We start from the raw sequence: 17,990 nt of genomic DNA, 5'->3' as shown, positions 1-17,990 counted from the left end.
GTGATTAGTCTAAAATTAAAAAAAAAAAAAGATTTCTCACCACCCTAGTGCTGCAGCGTTCCATCAGAAAATTACGGTGTGTTGGTAGTTGACCTCACACCCCCCCCCCCCCCCCCCCCCTACCACAATTCCCTTCTCCTGAGGAACATAGTCCTCTCCCAACCCTTTTATATTCTCTTTCCCTTTTGTTCTCTTCTTGTTGCCCCTTTCTTGGGTACTCTTTATATTTCTACTTGTTCTTGTTGGGTCAGTTCCCTTACTCATGCACCAGGTAAGGGCTAGGCAGCTGCCCCATTGCAGTGGTGCTTCGCCACAACTCTAGTCCTAATATTGCAGATGGATCATATTAAGTTTGCTACCTCTGTTTTTGTATTTCGGCTGCCTGGATACTACGTTTCTGATAGGCCCCTGCCCCTTCCGATAAAAAGCGGGCATCAGTGGAACTGGACTTTTTAGCTCCTGTTATGATAGAAGCAGCAGTTGCTGAATTTCTATATAGGCTTGTCCTTCCTGATTGCTATTGAAGCACTATTTTTGTTCCCATTTAATTGATAATGCAAGACTATGGCTCTTTTTAAACCCAAACTGAGAAAATAAACATATTACCACGTTGAAAATTGTACAGAATTTTAGAGAATGTGGAAATGTCCCTGCACTTATGGCCAATGCAACATCTGTATTCACAACATACCCACCCTTCAGCATACAAATGTGAATACTGTATGGGTGTTTTCAGGTGCCATTTAGAATGAATAGCTATGGACTACAAATAAATATTGTTGGGGCCTATTGATAATGCAGTAAACTTAACATGGGTTCTCTGGTGATAACTCTACACCAGAGAATGTTTGCTGAATTTCAGATTAACTGCTTTATAAAACAGCTCTATGAAGTGCACGGATTAACACACCATGGGTGTGAATATAACCCATACCACCTGTTCTGCAGCTAAGTGTAATTTTGGTATGTTTATACAGTATTTTTTTGGCATTGCATGGTCCAGTTAGTACTTTTAGGATATTTTAGGTTTTGATATATTAAAGTGGAGACAGTTCCTACCTTAGGACTTGTATACATGGTTCATAGGCTGCATTTCATTTGTGTCATCCTCATTTTCCAAATGAATGTGCACACATTATGTAGTCCCCTTAAAAACAGAATTCACAAAATAGATTTTGCAGTGGGATGGCGCTGCATAAGTGAGTACGCTTGCTTTTTAAAATTATGGGACTTGGCACCTAATAAAAACATCATAGAGAATTACTAAAGGTCTACCTTTTTGAGTTAGTTAAATGTACCTACGAACAAACAGTCATGGGCAAGCAAATTATCTTTGCACATGGATAAATGGCTGAGATTAATGAAGCTTTACTGACTTAAGTCTAAAAGGTACTCCTTTAATAAATCGACCTGTTGGCATGGTTATCTTACTACAGATAGGCCACCACTGGGAGCTGTTATGGGCACATTGTCCATACAAGTGCATGGACATAATGGCATTCACTTTACAATTTGGGCCTTGTATATGAAGTCTCCAACAAGTACATTGAATAACACCAGGAGCATCCAGAATAAAATGAGCCTTTATATTTAAAGCAGCAGATCACAGCTCTAAATGCAGATGAAGTTCCTAGTAGTCTCTTTAATGGGATAGTCATAAATCATTTGGAAGTGAAGATTTCATAGGGGTCAGGGCAAAAATTAAACTTTAGTAAAGTCCAGATCTTCACATACAATCAATCAGTGTCATTAGATCCAATGTTTTATGTTTTGGATTTTATACCCACAAATGGGCATGAAAACCTAGGGAAGTTGGGTTGCCTCAGCTATTTGGATACTTTTGTAAGGTCTAATGGACACTTTGTCTGTTTTGCACTTTGCTTTATGCAGGCTACAATTTGTACTGGATGAGGATAAGTCATGCTTCCATGCTGCATTTACACACAGTACAACATGTTGCAATGCACAATAAGGGAAAAAAGACTGTGGGAAAAATAAGACCGCGTTTAAAAAAAAAAGTTGCCACAGCTGTGTCTAACAAGCATCAATGAGTGCCAAACACAACATATCTTGTGTAAATCCAGCATCAAATGTGTCAACATCTTTGGCAGAACAGCTAAGAATAATGATATAAAGAGTGTCATGGCAAAGATCCTACTATTACATACCCATGTGCCTTTGACTTTAATCCACATTGGTTTAAAGACGTAAATCAATGTGTTAGTTATTAAGAATGTTATTGCTGATTGGTTGCTGTGGGTTTACTTTCTACCATGGAAATACATTTTTGCTCTCATTATTCTTAACCTGCCTGATTGCCATCCTAAACTGTCAAAATACACATTCTGGTCTCCCCTGCAGCTGCCAGGACTGAAGTCTTGATAGTAAAAACACAGCTGAATAAGATTTATATTGCTTGTATTTGATTAATAAATTGAAAATAAGAATCCATAGAAAATACAATGCATTTCAAGACAAAAGTAATTTAAAAGTCAGGTTGAAGTGCGGTCTAGTGTGAGGCGAGGACCAACTCCAAAATCATATTTATTATCAGAATGGCAAAGGTAGCTGAAAAGAAATATTTTCCTTCCTTTTTGCTAGAATGTAAGGCATAGATAAACATACAATACTATATAGTATATTATAGTATAAAAGCTAATATGTAGCCAGTAGCTCTCGTATTTAAGATGTTATGTTTTTGCTGTTTTTCCTGTTTCCCATGTAATTATATTACACTAAGTGTTTTAAATTCAGTTCAAATGATGAGTAGGAATAGAAATATTTCAGAACTGTGGGTGGATAGTGTCTTTAAATGTCCTCAGTCATTCCTTCAAAACACCCTAGCACTGATCTTTGTAAATGGATATCTTGGCAACGCCCAATAATTAGTACATACATTTCTGAAGAAGAGCATCAATTATGTTTTCATCCATCTTATAGGTTCACCACAATGTCCTTCTTTACATTCATGGGAAGCCATCATCCTTGTACGTTGTTATTTTGTGCTATTCTTTCCCTTTGCAGACATTATCACAGCATTGAAGTCTTCACCCACTATGACCTCCTGACTCTGAATGGTTCCAAAGTCGCTGAAGGACACAAGGCTAGTTTTTGCCTGGAAGACACTCGGTGTGGAAAAGGTATGTTGCAAAAAAAAAAAAGACATCACATGGTTTAAAAGGAAACTTATGGTAAGGGAAATACATAGACTGCCACTGTTGAAGCTCTGCTTTTGAGAATATTGGCGGGCAGTCATGGTGATCTGATGGTTTATTTAGTACTCACCTGGAACAAGTAAACAGATCATAGGTTCTGACTGCAATCACTGCAAAACTATTCTAGCTGGGTAATTCAATACTAGGGTCCTCCTGTATCACGTCTGTATTCGTCTGTCATTTGCAACCCCTAATTAATATACATCGCTATATAAATCCTGTTTATTATTATTATTAATAATAATAGGAGTAGTAGTAATAATAGTAATAAAGCAAAATTGAGCCAGGCAGCTAGTATTTCTAGGCAGAGCTCAGCTCAGTACCCAAAAAAATAATCCTGAATTTATAGTGTGTGTGTAGTGTTTATTGTTTATTCTAGTGACAATACCAAAGCATTTGGCATTTCTGGGAGAAATATATTAAGGGTGCCTATATTTTTGGCCAGAACTGTGTGTATATTCTCATTTTTTTCTGAATTAATGTTTTTCTTATCATGCTTCCCTGTGATCAGCACGTATGTGAACAAAGTCTAATAGATCTTCTTTTTCTTTCCACAAGGGGTCAACTAGCAACATTGCTTACAAAAAGTAAAGACATTGCATCAGTACATTAGTAACCTCTTACAAGGGATACAACAACCCTTGGAACAGGGAACCTGACTATTGCAGTACATCTTTGATGGAGCTAGATTTTAAACTTGCTAGCACAAATATAGCAAATACTTCTTTCAGTGTGTCTGTTAGATACAGAGCAGTGACATTGGAACATTTGTTAGCATGTTATTGGCATTGGAGAAATGTTACCTCTTTTTCCAGTCCTAGATTTTCCCAAGTTTGGGGGGAAATCACAATGGGGTAGGCTAAAATATAGATATTCAACTTGGGAAAAAAAGGTTTTGGCTATGAGTGTGCTTTAAAAAAAAGTTAGCTGTCCAGTCACTATACCACAGCTTCCATTCATGTGCAAATGGAAATAAGTGGCATGGGGTACATGTACAGGATTATCATTAGGATCAATCCTGGCAAATTCCCTATATCCATAGGTGACCTTTGCTCTGTATTTTGTAGAGTAAAAATTGTATTTAAATTTGTCTGCCCTGCTGTCTCATGCCCAATATCTGGTCTACATCACCCTTTCTATAACAATTCTGACCAACCTGCTCTTACCATCTTTTGCTTTTTTTCTTGTTTAAATCTATCTGTCAGATCCTACACTTAATATATATCCTATTGTCACCAAATCCCTAGTCTTTCCTGCCTAATATCCACATATGTATACAATTTCTTACTTATGCCAAGTAGTTCAAACTATATTTTAGTGGGTTTACTTGTAGGGTGGTATTCATTTACCAACAGTAAATGAGAAAAGCAATTCACTTGGTCAGGGGTCTTATAAATCAGTTCTTTCAGCAATACTTCTAAGTCTGTAAAAGTTCTCATTCATTTAGGTCACCTTATACCTAGTAGTAGTTAGCCATATTTAGCTGGATTTGTTTTGTAATGTTCAGGATGTTTCATATATTGTTGAAACCACTCTTTCATAGATATAATGAGTTCCAGGAAAATACCCTATGTGTGGATAGAAGCAGTGAAGCATTTTCCTGGCACTCGGGAAACTCGGGAAAAAATAAAAACCCTTCTTAACATTACAAGAAGTTTACTTGAATATAGCAACTCCTACTATATATTAATCTAGGGCTAGTAGGAGTAAAAGCAACACAACCAACTGCCACCTATTAGCATTCATTTTGGGGAAGACTAGTTTTCCAGTTCAAATCCAGCTGCTTTTATTGTGGTGAATTTTTAGGTGCTTTGTTATTAACCCATGCTGTTACCCTTTAAAAAAAAAAGTGACATATTTAGCGGCATTTTGCAGCCTTCTTCAAGTCACTGCTCTGTAGACTGGCGGGTTTGCTCCCCTATTGGCTAGTTGCTAGCATTTCAAAGACTTAGAGCAGTATGATAATGTATGAATACCATGCAGTTGCAGTGATTATTGCCTTTTAAACTAAGATTACATTTACACTGTTATATATGCAGGAATTCAGAAGCGCTATGAATGTGCCAACTTCGGTGAACAAGGAATAACAGTTGGCTGCTGGGACACCTACCGCCATGACATCGACTGCCAGTGGATTGATATTACAGATGTTAGCCCCGGAGACTATATTTTTCAGGTGAGAACTTGCATATGTTTATACTGGGCGAGTTGTAGCCATAAAAAAGCCAAAAGGTAATCACAGAATATACTATATGTGCTTAGACTAAAGCTACATACACACGTCAGTTGATTCTCACCCGAGATGAACAGTAGCGCTAGCTGAAAATCCATCATGTATAGTGCGTTGGTGTTGTTTATCAATCATTCACAGCAGATTGATGAATAACTGATTGGGACTGGACCAAAAGGAGAGCATTGCAGGGTCGGACTTGCGTGTCCTCTCCCTCCCTTGTTCACAGAACAGTATGTGTACAGGATTTAAACAATTCCTGTCACTGGAAACTATCACAAAACATTGTATACAGCTACAGTCATTTGATGTTTGTATACTGCGTAACTGTTCAGAGAAAAAAAAATGTTTCAGCACACAAACATTGAAGTTGATTAACAAACGAAATTTAGACCATTGAACTAGCAAAGTTACCTATTCTATACAGAATAGGAGGTTAGTGTATATGGCGTAGCTCTGATATATTCAGGCTACTTCTTGTTTATACTAGCTTTCCTCCTCCCCCTTTTTTTAAATGACACTTCAATATTTCATTGGCCCTCCAGGAAAATCTGGATATGTCATGGCCCTTTAAGGACTAAGGCTGCGTACACACGTGCAATAATTATCGTTAGAAAACAAATGATTTCAGATCCGCCGGGAGGGTCGTTCGTTTGCCAGCGACATTCCTCGTTCATTGGCCTCGTTGGCCAGTCGTGCACTTTTTTGGTAACAATTATTGGACAATCGGTCGTTGATCGTTTGTTTCCAGCGATAATTATTGCACGTGTGTACGTAGCCTAAGACAGAAGATACAGAGACTACCAATGCAGGTTCTCAAAATGTGAATTATTGGCTTGTGGACATAAAACAACACTAATATTCCATGAATAATAACTGATACAAATGTAATCCATGTAACTATAATAAATACTTACATCTAGGTGTATAGATGGAAGAATAAGATATCAATAGTCGCATTGCTTTCTCTGTGTTCATTCTGGAAAGCAAAGCACACACCCAACTTCCAATGTTGTTATAGACTCTGGAAAATAGAATAGGAAGGCATAAACATTCAAAACACAATGGCTTTTTCTTAATACCAAATAACTTTGCAAGTATAATGTGTTACCTGTGCTTGGTTTGTGAGCTGTCATGAAAGTCCCAGCGGGCCCGTGTAAACATTACTTAGTTTACATTTAGCCAGTGTGCGCCTGCAGGCTAGGACATAGAAGAATAAAAAAGGCATGTGTACCAAAAGTCTAGAAGCCATAAACTGTTATTCCTATGTTAACCCTTGAAATTTTAGGATCTTTAGAAAACCCCTTTTTTTAAATACTATTACCACCTCACAGTATATGAGTATGGTTATCAGTAGGGAGAAAGCCACCCTTACAGATAGCCAAAAAGAATTTTGATGTCACTTAAAATTATTTGAAAGGCACAAATTGCTCAAGGAACCCCTAGCAACCTCTGGAGGAACCCTAGTTGAGAAATACTGCTTCAGAACAAGGAAGGCATCAGAGGTCCCAATAAATGTGCATTCTGCTTTCCACAGTTAGGTGACCAATAACACATGGCATGGCAAGGCAAGGCAAATTTGGGATCTGTTGACTTGGTTACTTAATATACATTGAGGTTTGTTATCCTAAGCCATAGCTACAAAGGTGACTTCAAATAAGGTGAACGCAATGCTAAATTTAAGCCAGTCTAAGAAGTAATTTTCAGAAATGCTAAATTTAAGCCAGTCTCATAAAGATGAATTAGGTTATAAGTGGGGTTACATTTGCATACATTTTTGTTAGTTTAAAAAAAAATCTTAGCTGCCTGCAAATCAAAGTAAAAAGGTCATTTTTAATACCAATAATTCATTCACACTATGGCTGCAGTTGCAAACACATAACATAGGTTACATCAATTTAGCAACAAAATAGTTTTCCTTAAAGCAGTTGTTGACTTTTGAAGAGGCTAAGTTGCGCATGTAATGCCCAAACCCTTTATTTTCTCTCCCTGCCCAGCAATTACCGTCAACTAGCCATGGTGACGTAGGAAAGAGACAATTTAGTCAGATGGCAGGTAACCTGCTAATTGTTTTGTATGATAGGATGCTCAGACATTAATGTAGAGAAGATTAAAAGCTCCACACAAGTGGGAATCAAGCCCTCAGGTGGCATAATTTTATTATCACCTTTTACATTTTTGATCAGTTTGAGTTTTAATGCTGGGAAAGTTATTTAATGATTTCATTACCATGTTTTGAAAGGTGGGGGGAATTTAAGGAGGAACCAGGAAGAAGGCAAGACAAAATATAGGCAGATTTAACATATTAAACTTTATTGGAAGCTTGCAATGTACAGTGAAACCAGAGTAAGCAATTTTAGAGAATCCTGTACAACATTGGAGAGAAGGAGGAAGTGCAGCTTAAATGAAATTTAAACTATCACATGATACAGCCTATAAAAATGGTTGTTATGAAACATATTGCAAGGTTGTGGTCCGCTATTGCCAACATCAGGAAATATGCCCCACCATGCATGTAGATAGGGAGTAGCTGTAGGAGGTCAGCAGTGCTGAGATGCAATAATGAATGAAAAGTGATGAAAATAAGTATGTTATCAAAAAGAAGTTGCTAAATACGGAGTAATAGACTCACACTGGCAGTGAGATTGCAGTGCATTTACCATTGCCTTGCACCAGGGAATTGTTGCATTTTGGAAGATACTACATGTAGCTTCTCCTGGAGGCAGCTCCATAGAGAATGAATAGGGGCTAGTACTGCTCACTGCCACCAGTTTTCCAATGTTCAGATGCTGGTTCTTTAAAGAGAGATGGGAAACCTGGCATCTCATCTGCAGCAAACTATTAGTAATGAATGGGGGTGGCAATGAGCAATTCAGTATTGCATTAAGTATATTGTGCCAAGGTGCCAGCCTCCAGGAGCTGCATGGAACTGCCTGCTCCTACCATGGGTCTGAACATAGGCAGAGGGTTCATTGATCTAAACTAACCAAAAAGGGTGAGAGTGGAAGATTAGCAGACCTTTGCAACAAACTTTCAAAGAGAGCATACTGTTTCCATATGTAGCAAAAACAGGAAATATAAATTAAAATCTAGTATACAGTTTGTAAAAATGTATTCTAAACAGCTGGACTCTAGATTCAAAATTTTACCTGTTTCCCAGTGCACCAATAAATCATGAAATTTTACGGCAATGTGACATTTTTTTCTGTTAGTTTGCAAGTTTTATCAAAAAAATATGACCAAAACCTTTTTTTACCGGCTGTGTCTCCAGCAGCACATAACTCTTCATAAATCTATAGTCATTACCCACAATGTCACCGGGGTAAAGATACAATTCATCGTGCAGCTGTTTGATATATAACTTGCACATTAGCAGAATGCTGTACATGCTGACCTTGGGTCTAAGGTTTACAGTCTTATTAGCTCATTCAGTGCATCCAGCAGATTGTGTGAATGAAAGCTCTATATAGTCTATTAGACTTTTGGAATTTTATGTTCCGGCAGCTTTCAGAGGGTATAAAATGAATAATGTATTTTTCATATCTATTCATTATAATATATAGGTCATTTTGAACCCAAAATTTGAAGTGGCGGAATCAGATTTCAGGAACAATGTGATGAGGTGCCGGTGCAAGTATGATGGGAAGAAGATCTGGATGCACAGCTGTCACACAGGTAATGACAACTGTACAACAATTATTTGCTAGCCATGGCTGACGGTCTAGTCTATAAATCATTTGTGGAGTGTTTTAGCTGCAAGGGCGGTTTTTGTTACCACTGGAGTCACAGATATGTTACTGCATTGGGTGATACAAACTCAAGTGATGACACACATACAGGATTGTCTTAGTAAAAGAGAAATCATTTAACAAATAAACGGTTTAGATTTTTTTCTGGTAGACTTAGATTATTTAGTCTACACATTAGTCTGGTGAATTGAAGTTTAATATACTGGATTTTAGGATAGTTTTGTTTTGCAGACCTCAGCTGCAGTTTCTAAATTGAGCTCTGTCCACCCACCTTGAAACTACCGTATTTTTTGCCGTATAAGACGCACTTTTTCTTCCCCAAAACTGGGGGGGGGGGAAAGTTAGTGCGTCCTATACGACAAATGTGTTATAAAATAATGAAAATAATATACTCATCCGATACCCGATCCTGCGTGTGTCTCTGGCTGCATGCAGTCTGTCTCTTCTCTCCTCTGCCAGCATCGTGACTTCTCCTGTCTGTAAAGCAGAGCGAAAGAAGCCGGCACAGCGCCACCTGCTGTTCCCTGTCCTAACTGCCGTACAGTGGAAAAAAAGCACAGAGTGATCAGAAGGGGAATTTGAATGACAGAGTGATCAGAAGGGGAATTTGAATGACACAGAGTGATCAGAAAGGGAATTTGAATGGCACATGAGTGATCAGAAGGGGAATACTGGTATGAATGGCACATGAGTGATCAGAAGGGGAATAATCTTTCAGAATCTTTTTTTCTAGATTTTCCTCCTTTAAAATTGGGTGCGTCTTATATTCCGGAGCGTCTTATACGGCGAAAAATACGGTATTTAGAGAAGCATTTCTCAAACTTTTTAACATGGGGCAACCCCTGACAATAATAACAATATCCAAAGCTCCCAGTACATTTGTGTGGTGGAAGAATGCCTCCTACGTGTGGTCCATTGGAAGAATGTCATCCTTACTAGGTGCCGTTTTAAAACTTCCACCAGGACAATGGCCATTTAAAAAATAAATGGCACTGGGACTTCAGATCCTGGGCTTGGATTCCAAATTTGTTGCTGTCAGTGACAACTAGGGGTCCAGAATTAAACCTAGGAGTGAAAAAAATAATTCCTAGTCTTTTTTTCTACAGAGTGTCCCATAGAAGTCTGTAGTCACAACTCCTCTGCATTGTGTTCACAGAGTGATGTGACATCCCAGCTGTTGCTGACGGTCCAAAGGCTGGGACAGAGCTAAAGCAGCTTTGTTCCTCCTCTGCCTACAAGTAGAAAACTAATCATTTGCTGGAGAGCTGCATGGGGTAGCTTGAATCAGGTCTCTACTCACCTGATATAGAACCCATTCCCATAAAACCAAGTTTAAACATACTTCTGGGCCTCTATCCACCAGCTCCCAAAAGATATGTTGGGATGCTCTGGATAACATTTGTGTTATCTGTATTAGCTTCAAATGCAAATGAGATGTCATTCAAATTAGGTGGAACAAGATCTGTAAGTTTTAACTGCAGCAAAAAGAAAAAAAATAAAGACATGCAGATCTGTGAAAAACCCAGAAATAAATGGACCAAAATACAAATATTTTGGCAGATAAAACAGCTCACAATTATGTTTTTTTTACTGTGTGTATTAAGATGTTTGTCTAAATTACCTTTAAATGCTGAATATTCCTTTTTAAACACAAGGCATTTCAAATAGACCTGTACAAAGTGGACTACCTATGTGCAAAGTATATTCTAAATATGTAACCCCAGAATCTTAGGCTATGTGCAAAGCATCAAATTTATGTTGATGAAAATTATCTTTTATGATCACTTCCAGTGACAGAAGAAAGAATGAGTGCTGTTCTATGGAAAGGGGAGGAGAGAGTATGAATGAGTGGCACCTCGCTCTCCTCCACGGAAATGCACAGCAGTTGTTCGTTCCATCAGCATATTTCAATGAGCGACGTCAGGGGTCTGCCGTACACGTCAGATTTTGGCCCAGATAACCATGACTATTTGACTCAGGCGACAATAATTTGCTGTGTGTACACAGCCTTAACATTGACAGTCGAATATTTCCTTCATATCCCCTTTTGATAGCCAATTGCAGCAAGACGCTTCCCTGCACACCTCTCTACTCCCTCATCCACGGACTTGGCATTTCATACATTTAAAGACCAGGAAACATCTGTTTTTTATCACATTCTAACCCAAGGCACCATACAACTTAACCCATATCAGCAGCAACATTTATTCTTATCTGTGCCATACCTATCTGTGACAACATCTCCACTTTGCTTAGACAATATATTACGTTTGGTATATAGAAGCCCCCGTAGTGAAACGCATCGGGTAACAAGACTTTTATTCATGTACACCTTCTTTCTAGCCCAGAACACAACTGTTCAGCTTAGCCAACCACCCCTCCATGATTCTACAATGGGGAATGGTCTTTTGTGATGTAACACGCTACTGTGTTAAATTGCTTTTTGAAACAATACACAACTTATTGGCCTGAAGCCCCTCTCTTTTCTCCTTTTATTTATATAGCGCCAACATATTACGCAGCGCTGTACATTAAATAGGGTTTCTCATACATACACAAAGAGGAGCAGCTCACATATATTTCAATCATCTTTTAAGTATAATGGAAAGGAATCTACTACCCCATACCCCTGAATCTCGTATTCCCTTCATAGTTAATTCCCTTTTGTTTGGCAATCGCCTTACTATCAGCACATTGACATCAGACATTTTAGTGCTGGATCATCAGTGCTGCATTTTTTTCACTAGTGTAACAGTTCCCCATTGACAACAAAGCATGTTTTAGCTCTTTGCTTCTGCTCTGAGGATCAAAAAACTTGTGCGCCCAGTTCACACACTACATAAATTGGTGATATTAATCTCATATGAAAACAAAAATTTAACATTGCAACATTGAAATGTGACATATTGACCCAATGAATAAAAATCCCTATCTATGCCATTCAGTGATTGTGATATTGTCTTTTAACAGGTGATGCATACAGCGCAGATTTAGAGGAAGAGTTTGAAAACCAGCAGAGACTCTCTAACAACCTGGTGTAGCCCTTCTTTGTTCCTGGGGCATCTAAAGGACTTATTCATGCCGGATACTGCTCCAAACTCCATCCTATTTTCAGATAGGGTTCAAATAAGTCACAACTGGAAAAAATGGCAATCTCAGGTCTTCAACCAGCTCATGGAATATAAACCAGAAAAACTTTGTTTACATGACAGCTCTGCCCGTGACCTTTATACTAAAGAAGAACAAAACCATCAGCACACAGGATTGGACATTAGACTGGGAAAACTGCTCTGAAGGTGATATTTCCAAAAATAATTAGGTTAAAAAGATGGATAAGCAAAGGTTTTATGCTGTTATCTGTGTTGTCTCATATTATTCTAATACAACTCGATTTCCAAGATGGTGCTAAACCTGCTGCCCTTTGTACATTTTGTGTTATTCATCAAGCCCTGCAGACAAAAGTCTGCTTTACCTACCTAGGTGCTAGGTCTGTTGTATTTAAATGGTTTGGTGTAATACTTTGTCACACATTTTCCATTATTTTTTTACAATGTATCTTACTGTGGCACAAGTGATTTTTAAATAGGCAATAACGTTTAGAGGGGCTGTAAACTGTAAAATGTAATGGGTCTGCAGTCTATGAATGTCTTTTGAACATAGTCTGCAAAAACTCTTTTCCCATGTTCACAGTTTCTGATCATCGCCTGCTCCATAGCTACAGTCTGACAGTTTTCTGTATAAGGACATTCAGGAAATAGTATGTGCTGCCCTTTCGTGATATCAGGGGGCCTTCTTAATGCCTCCCATATTAATAATGTTGACCTAGACTAATTTATGCAATGGTACAATGTTGAACTTTGGCTAGGCTATGTCCATTTAAATATTTCATATTCTGAACACGCAGTAAATAAACTTTAAAACAAGCCTCTGTAGACATAGACATTGTATAGCAATTAGGCCATGCAAGCCTGGACACAGAGCTCTCTTCCTTTTTCTTTCTGTGCAAAAGCTTTGATTTGCACTTAAATTTTAAAGGCTGCCACCTCAATGCTAGGATGGGGAAAGGGGTTGTGTACAGATCTAACATGTTGAAATGAAAACAGCACTTTCTGCTAATTTGAGAATTAATTGTTCCAACGTGGCTGCAGCTACAAAAGACAGTCTTCAAAAAAATATTTACTATGTTTATAATATGTAAATATTTGAATGTCAAATCACTTGCTGTAACAGATAACTTTATACACCCTGAAAGATAATCACATATAGTAGTCAAAAAACTAAGAACCACATCCCCTATGTATTACCAACCACAAAAAAGAAAAAGGTACTACATCACCATATATATGACATGTATGAACGCTGATGTAGTACTTTAAAATCCATTTCATTTTTTTTTTGTTAACCCTAATGAACAAGTGACCCAAGAATAGACTGGTACTAGTTACATGTGGTGATTTTAAAACAAGTTCTCCCTATTCCAGATGTGCAAAAACTATGAAGTATTTTTAAGTGAAACTTTACAGCCTGTTAAAGATACTCTCATCCTGCTCTGCTTACTGCACTCAACCGCCTTTGCATTTCTGTTTCTGCATTTCATTTGGTGTACAATCAAAAGAGTTTAAGCTGTCAAAGCAGCAGACTGATCATCTCTATGGCTGTGAGTTTATAGGGTTTCAATGTACAGCAAAGAGAACAAAGATTCAACGTGACCATGACACTATTACTGTGGTATTAAGAGGTAATGGAGAAGAAAATTTGTCTGTTTAATTCTATTCTCAAGGTAACTATTCACAATCAGACAAGTAATTGGTGTACTAAGATCTGAGTACAGGTTTGTTTTAATGCATTTGAGAATTTCTTCTCTATTCCTGTTTTGGAGTTTTGTGGGTGGGCAAGGTGGGCACATGAACAATAAAAACACTGACAGGGTTGCTAAACCTAAAATGTATGCAAAGCCAAAACTTAGCAGAACTTTTACTATCAGGTAGGTGCACTACATGGCATCACCTAACACATCATAGTGCTCTGCTATGGCTAATACTAAATGTGTCACATTTAGCCAGCAAAAGGGTTTTTTCTTTTCAACATTATTTGCAAAGAAAAAACATTAAAACCCTAATGTACAAAATATTAAATTTTATGATTTTTGAGAGCTTTTGTGTGTGTAAAATTATCATTAATCCAGAGCTGCAGCAGTAAAGACCTCAAACAAATAAGAGAAGATTCTCAACGTTATGTCTTTGTAACACGGACTAAGAGAGTCTTCCAACACTAAAATAAAATGCCACATAGGGTGGTGACATCTGCACCACAATAGACCACAAATTGGACCTGCAGAGCTTTTGCAAATATTGTTGTCGATAAATGAATGCATCCATGTGTTGGTGTAAATGATAAAGTAAATTTTTTTTCTGCAGTCAAATCAATTTTGAATTCGCATTTGAAACAGAAATCAATAAGTTGGGAAAACGATAAGCCCGTAGGTTAAAGACAACAAACCCCTTCTCCACCACTATGGATGATAATAACAATCCTTATAATAACAATAATTATTGTAATATAATCAGCGGCCCCACCATTAGGACCCAGTAAATCAGTATAACCCTTCACCACATATGTGACAAAATGATTTATAGATTTCCAACTTTGGTATTAAAACAAAAACAATGTGTCAGCTTGTTGTAGAATAAAAATGTATTATAGTGCTAATTTCCTAATATTTTTTGCAGAACATCACTTTGAACTGAATATACAACCACCATATGTGATCTCTTTTGATTCTAGAAAGGTTTATGGCCTTAAAAAATGTCCTATGGCAACACTCAAACTTTAGTGCTAATCCCTGCTGTCTTTGTATGTTTGTTCCCCATCTAATATAGTTCAATAATCCCACAGAATAAATATGGCATTAACCAGAGATGTACATTACATGGAACAAGCGAATCCTTTAATGGAGAAGGGGGTTCCCTGAGGAAGTCAGGTTATGATGCATTGTGTACAGCCAAGGAGCAGTCAAATATTTCTAATAATATATTATTTTCTGTTCACATATTCATTACCTGCTGTTTTACCAGTTATATGCTTTGTACACCTCTGGACACAATAACAATAAAAAAAGTTCTTAATGGGAAGCAGACTCATTTGCTCTAGAGTTGTGCTTCATTTTGTTACTATGAATATGTTACCTTACTCAAGGCTGCAGGGTCCGTGTTGGCATTCTACCCAAACACAATAAGCAAATCAAACAGACAGAAATCTGGATGTGTATACCTTGGGCCAGGCAACAGGAATGTAGGTTTGCTGAATTCATAGTAATAAAGTAGTGTGCTGCAAAAACAGAAAAAAACTGTAAAAATGGTAATTACCACAATAATATTTCAACACATTTTTGACTGGGGATCAAAGGTGGGCAGAGTAGATGTTTCTGAATGAAACCTTTAATTTTCCGCTATCTAAAGAATCCCATTACCTTTATGTATTGTGTTTACAGGTTTAAAATTATTGGCAGCGCAATGCACCATGGTTTGCTTGCTACTGTAACGGCCAGTAATGTGATGAGAACCACATGAATGCAACATATAAATGCAAATAAGGCCTAAATGTTATGCAGGCCAGTGGAGAAATTACCTTATACTTGCATAGACTTTTTATTCCATTCTTTTCCAGGATGTCCTTTGCAATCCCTACACCAGCGTTTATAGCTGGCTCTCCATGGAATAAACTCAACATTCCTTGTGTCCATGCCTTCCCCATAGCACTAAACACAATGAGCATTTCATACAATGGATATGCCAAGTTGATCTGTATAATCTAAATACACAAGATATGTAGTGCACATGCACAGAATTGACCAGACTGCTCCATTCGGTAGTTTTAAATTGAATCAAATCTCCAATTTATTGGGAAAAGCAGGATATGACTTTCAGATAGCAGGCAGTTGAGTTTACCAACTATAACCAGCAGTGTCACTGCCTGTTCTTGCTGAAAAGAAAAAAAAATGTATCTCTGCTTATTCTGATTAACAACACATTTATGTCCCTGGCCCAGAAATTATCTACTATGACACATTGGAGCTTCCATGAGCACAGACATTCACTGTTTTCTGTATCCATATGTACCTACGTGACAGGCAAACTGAACCAATGAAAGCCTTTTATGTTTTTACATTGCTCCGGCATTATATGGATGATATATATGACAATCATATTAAAGTACCATTGCAGTATACAAGGATTCCCCTTACAACATTTAATTTCTTTTCATAAATGCATCAATACAAATATCCTGTCTAAATGAAAAAGTATAGAAACTTGTTCCTACATGGATTTGATTGTTAAAATGTAAATAAGTACATACATTCATAAACTAAGGTGTGGTTCAAGTGTAAGTAAAGCCTCTCCATGTATAATGTTCTTGCATATCGCACATTATGGGGGGTACTATTCACATCACTGTACCACACATAGGGATCTATTTATAAAGCAGTGAATCTGACATTCACTGAAACATTCTCTGTTGGTGATTCTTCCATTTCCAAGTGTTTCCAAAATTAAATCCCCACCAGGAAATGCTTTAGTGAATATCAGATTCACTGCTTTATCTATAGACCCAGATTGTGAATAAAGCCCAAGGATTATCCTTCATACTGTTCTTTGCTTATATTTTTATACACTAAATATAAAATTTAATTTTGCCTTTTCATTCATTCCCATATTTTTTATTGTAAACATTAAATATATACAGACAAACTGTATAAATCTGTTCTGGGGGAACGACACATTATTTTAATACCAGAGATTCAGCAGAAAAACCGAGCAACTAATATTTTCAAAAGAAGATCATCAATGGCAACTACAATTGTTTATTTTCAGAACATAATTTCCATTACAAAAGGCAAGGGTCAGCAATGAAAACATTTACAGTACAATAATAGCAAATGATTTACCAAAGGAGAGAAAAGTTATACTTACATTTATGAACTTTTTTTCCCACTCAGGTGGATCATTTGGTTTTTCATCTGATAGAATCGGTTAGTCAGGATTTGTTCCGCAGTGTGCCGGCAGGACAGAGGGATGACCTCATTAGAAAGCTTTTGATGCTTCATTGTCAAATCACAAGCAGGGATTGATTAGTCATTTGGCTGCATGGCTTACAAGCAGAAGAGAAAATTAATGTCAGCAGCTAAGCCATGCCTGGCAGGGATGATTAGATTAAAAAATGTGAACAATTTGAATATCAGTGTTCAGCTTTAAAACTTTTGTTTTTTTACAATAATAAATAGGACTAGATATTTCCCATGACAGCCCAGCAACACACATTTTTTAAAGGAGTCAAGGTATCCTTATATCCCATATAAAAAGTACTGTTTAATGCAACTAATGGATAGTCACAAGGGGAATGATGGTGAACCTATTCACTCAGTGATATAAATGTTATGGGATTTATTTCCAAATGCATTAAAACATGAAGTCCCAATCCACCTGCTGCAGAAGGAAGAGTCTCACAGCTATTACTGCATTCTACCCAACAATATAAATATAAAATTGTAGTTGGAAACAGGAGGCATACCGGCCTTGTCTGATGAGGAGACCTGGTAAGTCCATTCCAGAGGCTGAAAGAATTGTAAATAACAAAGGACAAGATTGGTATAGTAGTGTTTTTAAAAGTGGAGCGAAATGTAAAAAAATAAAACATTGAGAGTAGGCAGGTTCTTTATTGCAGAGGAGGCAGGCAGTATCCCTTCCGCAAAAAAGAAAAACTCAAATTCATTGACTCCAGTGCACATGCATGGAAGTT

At 37.4% G+C, this 17,990-nt stretch overlaps 1 protein-coding gene and 1 long non-coding RNA gene across 4 annotated transcripts in view; one reads left to right on the top strand and one right to left on the bottom strand.

Moving 5' to 3' along the window:
• LOXL4 (lysyl oxidase like 4) overlaps positions 1-15,513 on the top strand; it is an 80,270-nt gene extending 64,757 nt beyond the window's left edge. For 2 of the 3 annotated variants that reach the window (XM_072423115.1, XM_072423116.1), the window contains 4 exons: positions 3,025-3,140; positions 5,255-5,391; positions 9,009-9,120; positions 12,165-15,513. In XM_072423115.1, coding sequence (XP_072279216.1) covers positions 3,025-3,140; positions 5,255-5,391; positions 9,009-9,120; positions 12,165-12,235 — 436 coding nt within the window. In that variant the 3' untranslated portion in view covers positions 12,236-15,513. Of the gene's footprint in view, positions 1-3,024; positions 3,141-5,254; positions 6,009-9,008; positions 9,121-12,164 lie in introns of those variants that run through there. The other variant, XM_072423117.1, reaches the window with a different exon arrangement.
• On the bottom strand, positions 139-17,511 carry LOC140338813 (uncharacterized). Its single transcript, XR_011922328.1, has 4 exons — positions 17,165-17,511; positions 15,465-15,521; positions 6,363-6,469; positions 139-3,115 (listed from the first exon to the last, which is right to left on the bottom strand). It is a non-coding gene; the product is annotated as an uncharacterized lncRNA (long non-coding RNA).
• Between the last annotated feature and the right edge of the window lie 479 nt (positions 17,512-17,990).

This window comes from Pyxicephalus adspersus, chromosome 10, assembly GCF_032062135.1.
Source record: "Pyxicephalus adspersus chromosome 10, UCB_Pads_2.0, whole genome shotgun sequence".
Classification (NCBI taxonomy): domain Eukaryota; kingdom Metazoa; phylum Chordata; class Amphibia; order Anura; family Pyxicephalidae; genus Pyxicephalus; species Pyxicephalus adspersus.
This window is presented reverse-complemented; position numbering and strand designations above follow the sequence as displayed.